We start from the raw sequence: 8,490 nt of genomic DNA on the forward strand, positions 1-8,490 counted from the left end.
GAAGGTGGATCCAGACCCAGGCCAGGAAAACTCAGATACCACCGGAGGGGACGGGAAGGTGGATCCAGACCCAGGCCAGGAAAACTCAGATACCAAAAACGGTGATGCGAAGGTGACTCTAACTCCAGACAACTCTCCTGCAATTGCTCATGGCACAAAGGAGAGTGAAGATTCAGATGGCCCCAAACAGTCAGGACCCCCCACCCCAGCTAAGAGTGAAACCACAAGCAACAAGAGCACAGATGAGCCTAAAGACAAAGGTAGCCAGAGTGTTACCACAGCCTCCATGACACCTAATAAAGGAGTTGAGGTGGCCTCTCCGTCACCAAGTCAGGCCAGCCCCTCAAAAACCACACCTGCTCATACGTCCTTGGCCAGCACACCAAGCACCCCCCAGTCATCTGGGAGCCTTGCTACTCAAAAGCCTTCAGGGGGCATTCCTGAAGAGCAGTCCACAGTTGCTTCAGTTCTAAGCTCAGGCCCCAGGTCCAGTCCTACCGTCACATCTCAGGAGACATCTGCCACATCCAGTAAGTCATACCTTCTGCTTCTTTCTTTTCTTCCCCAAGCAAGAAGCCATCTTTAAAAGTTCCTATTTGATACAGCTGCTCCACCGGAAGTAGGAGATTGATGCTGAGAGTTAAACACGATGAATACCCTTCACCATCATTCAGATCATTGCTCATTTCATTGATGAGCAGAGGCCCACGTACCGCATGCTCTGACAAGGTCTCGGTGGCATTGCCCACTTGAGCACATAAACCAGCCAACAGTCCATGGGAAGACTCTGGTGCTTCTGGTACCCAGTTGTTGCTAGTTGCCATTGCGTTCCCCTGACTCACTCACACATAACAGAGACACTGCCTGCCCCGCACCATCCCCGTGATTGGCTGTGGATTGGACCGTGGTGCTCCCCAGGGTTCTCACTGGCTGATTTCCAGAAGTTCACTGCTAGGCCGTTCTTCCTAGTCCATCTTAATCTGCCAGCTCTGTTGAAACCTGTTGAGCATCACAATAGCACACAGACCTCCACTGATGGACGGACGGTGACTGCCCGCAAGGTCCAATGACCAGGACTTGAACCCGGGTCTCCCGCTTGGGAGATGGGAATCCCACCACCGAGTCACTGCTGTCTGGTGGTGAAACTCTAGAAGAATATTTCTCAAATGAATCTGGCAGCATCCCACAATAAGAAATACATTTTGATTTTATCTCATGACCCAGAACACCCACCACTGGGGACAGATCACCCAATGAGCAAGGTAAACACAGCTTACTTGTGCATCCTTACTAATCTATAGTGAATGGTTGCACAAAATTTCATCAGTGAAGTGGTGAAAAACATGTGAAACTATTCATTACAGATTAGTAAGTAGTCACAAGTAAGCGCGTGCTTATCTTGCTTACTGGGCACTTTGGAAAAGGGAATGGAACAGAATAGAAAACATCAGGGTGAACCACAGCGAGTGAAGATAAGTCCTGTTTTGTGAAACTTGTTTCAGTTATGTGTGTGGTCTCTGTATGTTGTGTGCAGTATCCAATTACCCAACAAGCAAGGTAAGCACGCGCTTACTTGTGTTTACTTACTAATCTATAGTGAACAATTTTAGATGTTTTCACAATACTCAAGATTCTGTTTCTAGGTACAGCTGTCATCTGCCTCTCTCCGAACCCCACAGCACCTTCCTACAAATCAAAACTTCTTTTCAAATTTATAGTCCCTAACTGGGATGGAGTACCCAGCCCGAGAGTGTGCATCTTCCAAAGCTCCCAAGTAATGTTGAACAGAGGGCTGCCCTAGCAGAGGAGGCCCTGGGTGGCCTGTCTGCCTCCTGGGGTGGTCCGCCCACCTCCTGGGCAGCCTGTCTGCCTACTGGGATGGCCTGTCCACCTCCTGGGTGATCCATACCACCCCTGGGTGGTCTGTCCATCTCCTGGGTGGTCCACCTACTTCCTGGGTGGCCCATCCATCTCCTGAGTGGTCCATCTGCCTCTTGGGTGGCCCTTCTCTTCTGCAGTGGCCTATCTGTCTCTTGGGACGGCCTGTCTACCTCCTGGGTGATCAGTATAACCCGAGTGGCCCGTCTACCTCCTGGGTGGCCCATCCATCTCCTGGGTGGTCCATCTGCCTCCTGGGTGGTCCATCCGCCTCCTGGGTGGCCTATCTGTCCTAAGAACAGATTTGACTGTTGATCACTTCTTCCTCCAACTAAGCTAAATTCTTTTGTTCTCATCTCGCATCTGGGCAACTCCGAGGGCTTGGGGTTGGGGGAAGGTCCAGCAGTTTCCCCTCTTGCAGGTCCAATCTTCTTTCTTCCCGTTCTTCCTTAAGGCCTCAGGCCCTGAGTCAGCCTCTCTCTGGTCAGGACACTTCAGAGACACCGTCCCCCCTAACTGGTTCCTGGGGGACGGGACAGTGTTTCTTCCTTGCCTCCCCCCCTCTGGACCACCATCACATGCATGTGTGTGTCTTCAGCAGCTTACCAGAAGGTTGGAGGCTTGGGTCCAACCAGAGGTCCATTAGAAGAAGGGCTTAGAAATTGACTTCCCCATAAACCAGCCATTGAAACCCCCATGGAGGGCAGTTCCACTCTGCCACTCACGGAGTTGCCAGGAGCTGAAATCGACTCTAATGCGCCTGGCTGATGGTATTAGAAGAGGGGGCTGGTTCCTGCAATGCAGGCTGGGCTCTGGGTTAGATGCCAATCCAAATCTGGATTCAAATAATTTCTTTGCCACTTGTTGCCATGTGACTCTGGCTGAATCATGCAGCCCATCTGAACCTCAGTCCCCTTGTTCATAAGGTAAGAGGGTTGTGTGCGGATTAAACAGACAAGCACATGTGCAGCCTTTTGCACTCGGGGTGGCTCTGGCTGCTGTCACTGCTGTCATCATTGTTACTTCCTTTACCTGGTTCTGACGCTGGCACCTCCAGGCTAACCTGGCCTGGTGTAGGTCACAGGAACCCATTTCCTCCCTCCTGCATCTTCCTTGTAGCCTGCTCATCCCAGCCTGGCGCGTCGGTGGGGATAAACCAAAGAGCAGAGAACAGTTAGAAAAATAGACTATTTCTTTGCAGACCACCCTCGCCTCTTCTCACCAGCTTTGTCTTTCCAATCACAGCATCATCTGTTACCATGGAAGAAAATGCACCGGCCCCTGGTGAGGGTCTGAACCTGACCGGCACCACTGCCTCCTCGACACAGCAGCCAGCAGGCCCCTCCACAGGCCCCACGGTGATGCCGCCCGTCCGAGGATCCACCAGCTCCAGCCTGAAGTCAACTGCGACCACCCCCCAAGGCTCTCATCCCTCTTCATCCACCTGGACTCTTGGGAGTAACAGGGTAATTCCAGTGAAGTTGGGATAGACTAAGGGGCTCCAGGAAGGGTCCCTGTGCTCTTGTCCTCAACCAGACCCCTGGCTGGGGCTGCAGAAGCAGGGGTTCCTTTGGCCTTCCCCCTCCTGGGCTTTGCTGATTCTGGCTTAGACCACCAGGCAGCCAGTGGTGTTCCCAGCTCTGAAACTCGGGCCTAGCCTCACCCCGCTACCCAGAACACCTTTTTTCCAGGAGAAGGGGGAGGGACAGGAACGAGGCAAAGACAGGTCCTGCCAGGCTATGCCTGAGTCCTGACTCCAGCAACTTCTTCTAGGTCAAGTGTGAGGCCCCAGAAAGGCCGGATGGGAGGATGCTGGTACTCAACCTCACCAAGGCCAGCCTCTGCGTAAGTATCTCCTGACCCGACGGCTCCTCTCCCTGAGGGCAGTTCCATGGCAGAAAAGAAGGTGCTGTGGAGTGAGGTGTCCCTTCCCAAAAGGGGGCGAGGTGTGTTCAGCATCCTGCCCATTTCCTCCTGATGTGAAGAGGCCCTTCACATCCACTGTCCCAGCAAAGTGAGGTTCTGCTTCCTGTAACCAGGGTCACCCATGGGGTGAGCACGGGATCTCCTCGCTTCCACGTACACCTCCCACAGTGGCCTGGGGGCAGGGAGAGCCGAATCCTAAGTCAGGGTGGGACTTTGGCAACTTCATCTCCTTGGACTTGGAATGTAAATGCGAGGCTTGGTCGGCCACGCTCTCCGCGGCCTAACAGCCTGTGGTTTGAGGCTTCCTGGGCCAGGTGTTAGCCGACGCCCTGGGAGGAAGAGCAGCTTGGACAGTTTCCCTCCAACGTGGGGGCAGGAGCAGGTAGGAGAGAGCAGGGCCAGGGACTGCTGAGCGGAGCCCCCGGTGGTGCAAACTGTTGGCATGCACCGACAGGCTGGCTATTTGAGTCTACCCAGGGTGCCTGGGAAGAGAGGACTGGCACCTTCCTTTTGGAAAATCAGCCTTTAAAAACCGTCTGGAGCACAGTTCTACCTGGAGACACGTGGGGTCACCATGCATCAGAGTCAACTTAATGGTCATGGGTAGTTCTCACTGGCACTTCTGAGGGAGAGCAGGGGGAGCTCCAGACACAGGGAAGCCATTGCCAACAGTTATTCTCACCCTCTGGCTACGGTGTGTGTGCACACGTGTGAGGGAGTACATTTGTGTGAGAGGGGCAGGCTGTGCAGCAGCCTTCAGCCTGTCCGGTCTCTGGAGATGAAGGGCTATAGTTTGGGGATGCACCAGGCACAGAAATCTTCGAAAGCCTTGGAGTGCAGGTGATGGATAGCTCACTGCTGCCCTCTCCTGGTCAGTATCTATTTTTGCAGTCACCATTGGAGAGAAACTTAGACACACAAGGCCGTAACGCTGCCTGGATTTCCTGCTTTTTTTTTTCTTTTGGATGTCCGCTTTGCTGGCATTTTCCAAGTGACCTTTACAGAAGCATTTTAGACTAGAGTTTAAAAGGGAGCCCTGCTCTCCTGGGGCTGTTGAGCTTAATGGACACAGAGAACTCAAAGAGTTGGGATGGGACTATTGGGTGCTGCCCAGCCTTCCCTTGGGCGCTCTTTTGGCTAAAACTTGGCAGGTGGCTGGCTAGTTGTGAGAAGTGTTTGCTTCCATTGCTGGAAAAGGTGGGTCAGGGGAGGGGATTAACAAGCCTGAGAAAATTCCAGTTGAAGCCCAAGGGAGCTTTGTGGGAGCCCAGAAGTAATATGTCACAGCAAGCATCCTCATCGTCCCAGGCCCTTTTCCTAAAGTCAGATCGGAAACCTCAGTGAGGGGTCCTCAAGGTGGCTGGGTGACGGCCTTCACCCTCAGCCTGGCAGCCATGCAAGGCTGTGTTCCTTCTGCTTAGTCATCTGTGAAAGCCCACCTGGGCCACTCCGCCTTCCCCTGCTCAGGGAGGGCCTTGCCTTTCGCCTGGGAACCCTCTCCTGCTGCTTGCCCATCTTACCTAGACACACATAGCTCAGTTATGGGAGAAGTAACCCTGCACTGAGACTTGTGACCATCCCTACTGATCTCTGAACTGGCATCAAAGGGTGGGTGTGGCAGTTTCAGAGGGAACTGTAGTTTTCCTTGCTAGCAGTGGGCCCGGGGTGGCTGGGCGGCCTCTCCTCTAGCCCGTTCCAGGAAGAGATACAGGGTACAGTTCTTGCTCCTTAAAGAACTTTGAGGGTGAAAAGGGGTATGAGGGTGAAGGGTGCTGTCCATCCATGGACAAGATAAACAAATGAGGGGCTGCAGAGAGATCAGAACCCTGCAGAGGACAGGTCCAGGGGAAAGGCCAGGATGGTGCCCACTGAGGCTGGCAAGGGTGTAGGTTCAAGCAGGGCTACAGCACTCTCCTGACCTCACCTCGGAAGGGCAGCCCCATGAACCTAGGTTGTGGTCTGACCCTGAGCAATCACCTGTGCTCTCCACACAATAGGCAGAGAGCCCTCCGGATGAAAAATTGGTCACCGTTCTTTGCAAAACAGTGAAAACCCACTTCAACCCAGCTCGGGACCAGTGCCACGTGCACCTGGCACCTGTCCCAGATGGCCAGGCCGTGGTGCTCAAGGAGATCTCTGTCCACAGTGAGTTGATGCCTGTGTGGGGCAGGAGTGGGGCAGGGGCTCAGAGGCCACGTCGGAGGATGGGCCGAGGGGCCGCTCCCTCAGTTCCCTAGGGACTGTGGAACCCTTCCCACTCCCAGGCCACCTGAGCTGGCCTCTGGTTCCCCGGTGGAGTCCGGGACCTAGTCTCCATCCCCCAGCTCCTCACTCTGGGCCACAGCAGTGTGGCAGCCCTGTCTGTGCTCTCCCACAGCAAACCTCCTGCCCAGTGACATCTATGAGTTGCTGAAGGACAAATGGGACGACTTAAAAGAGGTAAGTGGGCCCTCCCATGTGTCGGCACGAGTGGCCCAGGAGCCGCCCCGGGACACCCAGAGCTGCTTTGCTCCAGTCTCTGAGCATCAGGAAACGCTCCTGGGGGCAAACATCTAGACGACAGGAGGGTGAAGGAGGGGAGAACAGAGCAGGCAACAGGCACCCGTGGGCCCCAAGCAGAGGCACTCAGAAGGGGTGAGGGTGCAGAGAGAGGTACCTGGAACCTGTTCTCTGCCACGTGACTTCCCTTTTTCCTGGCCAGGTGGGGGTCAGTAACATGCAGCTTGGGGACCAAGGACCCCCGGAGGAGGCTGAGGACCGGTTCAGCATGCCTCTCATCATCACCATCGTCTGCATGGCATCCTTCCTGCTCCTCGTCGCAGCCCTCTATGGCTGCTGCCACCAGCGCCTCTCCCACAGGAAAGATCAGGTGAGCACACCTATCCTCAGCCAGGGAGCAGCCCGGGTTACTAGGTGACAAAGGGGAACAGGGAGTGAGTGGGCCATGGACCCTTCCTGACAGGTAGTCCCTTACAGGCGCCACCTGCTGAATGGAAAGACCAAGGGCTTTGGAGTCAGAAAGATGTGATTTCTGCCCAACTCTGCCCCTTATTATCTGAGACTGAGCAAGTCAAGGAGCTCTGGTGGCCTAGTGGTGAAAGCATTTGGCTGCTAACCAGAGGTTGTTGGTTTGAGCCTGCGAGCTGCTCTGCGGGAGAAAGATGAGGCAGTTTGCTTCCATAAAGATTTACAGCATTGGAAGCCATGTGGGGCAGTTCTGCTCTGTCTTATAGGGTTGCCAAGAGTCAGAACTGACTTGATGGCAGTGGGTTAACGGGTGAGCAAGTCATGTGATCTCTTTGGGCTTCATGTTTGTCTGCATAATGGGGACAGTGTCCACACTGCAGAACTGTTCTGAGGATTAACTGATCCAAGCGGCCCAGGCATGCCTATCTAGCCAGCATTCACTCCCCTGCCTTATGGAATCCTATCACTGTAGTTCCCCCTGGCTGCACATTACGGGGAGCTTAGAGCCCCACACGTGGCTTCCCCACACAGCGACCCAAGGAGAATCTCTGGCTCAGTACAGGTGTTAACAGCTTCCTCGGTGATTGTAGGGTGCACCTGAGGTTGTGTCTCAGGTAAAGAGAGGGAGAAAGTCCTATTGGCTGCTGTCTGAGCAGAGATGGCCCCAGGGATTGCTGTACCCGTCTTGCTCAGGTTTCAAGTGGTTCTCAGCCACCCCACCTGGGGAGCTGTTTTCTGACAGCCCTTCCCAGTTCACTTTGGTGGGCTCAGGTGAGTGCCGAGAGAGAAAGGTCGGGGGGAAGCAACGGAGGAGAGAGGAGAGACCATGGAGGACTCTGGAGAACAGAGTGTGTCTCCGTGGACAGTAGCATCTGGCATCAGGGCAAAGGTGAGGTAAGCTGGACGTTTTAGGAAGTGGGGCAAGTCTGCCTTGAACTAGCCCTAAGGCAAGCCAGCCTCTAGCACAGCCTCCAGGAGCAGCCAACCTCCACATGTGACTGAAGGGCCCCATGGGTTATATTGAGGCTGTCTAGTATCTGGGGCCACTGGTGTTGTAGCTGCTGACCCTGAGTGTGTCAGAGGCGAGCTTTGCCCCGTAGGGTCTTCACTGGCTGAGTTTTCAGAAGTAGGTCAGCCAAGGCCAGGACCTTCCAACCTGACCTCTTCTCCCTGGGTCCTCCGCCCCCATCTAGCAACGCCTGACAGAGGAGCTGCAGACCGTGGAGAACGGCTACCACGACAATCCGACGCTGGAAGTGATGGAGACCTCGTCAGAGATGCAGGAGAAGAAAGTGGTCAATCTCAACGGGGAGCTGGGTGACAGCTGGATTGTCCCTCTGGACAACCTGACCAAGGATGACCTAGACGAAGAGGAAGACACACACCTCTAACCAGGTCGCCTGGCCGCCTCTGAAGGTGCCACAGAGCTCCTCCTGACTGACCACCTGAAGTGCCATTTGGACCAGGGACGAAGACTCCTTCCTACTGGAGGAGGGAAAGACTGGGGAGGGAGGGTGGACTGTGAGGGCTCCCTCCTCCCAAACCCCACAGGGCCTTAATTTTTCCTTTTTCAAGCTGAACAAATCACAATCTGTCTAGTTTCCTCTTGCAAGATAACCCACTAGTGCCTGAGCCCCGTGCTGCTGGGAGCCGAGGAAGAAGGTCCAGAGAGAGCCACGGGAGGGGCTGTAGGGATCACTGGGCGAGGCCCTTGCTTTA

General features: G+C 54.6%; 1 protein-coding gene across 1 annotated transcript in view; it reads left to right on the top strand.

Annotated features, from left to right (window-relative positions):
• Window positions 1-8,162, top strand: part of PODXL (podocalyxin like) — a 192,473-nt gene extending 184,311 nt beyond the window's left edge. Inside the window, exons 6-12 of the mRNA XM_042782630.1 lie at window positions 5-530; window positions 3,124-3,344; window positions 3,652-3,727; window positions 5,806-5,949; window positions 6,182-6,243; window positions 6,506-6,673; window positions 7,965-8,162. Of these exons, the coding sequence (XP_042638564.1) occupies window positions 5-530; window positions 3,124-3,344; window positions 3,652-3,727; window positions 5,806-5,949; window positions 6,182-6,243; window positions 6,506-6,673; window positions 7,965-8,162 (1,395 nt within the window). The remainder of the gene's footprint in view (window positions 1-4; window positions 531-3,123; window positions 3,345-3,651; window positions 3,728-5,805; window positions 5,950-6,181; window positions 6,244-6,505; window positions 6,674-7,964) is intronic.
• The last annotated feature ends 328 nt before the right edge of the window (window positions 8,163-8,490 follow it).

This window comes from Orycteropus afer, unplaced genomic scaffold (assembly GCF_000298275.1).
Source record: "Orycteropus afer afer isolate SDZICR_OR568_19922 unplaced genomic scaffold, OryAfe1.0 scaffold00397, whole genome shotgun sequence".
Lineage (NCBI taxonomy): Eukaryota > Metazoa > Chordata > Mammalia > Tubulidentata > Orycteropodidae > Orycteropus > Orycteropus afer.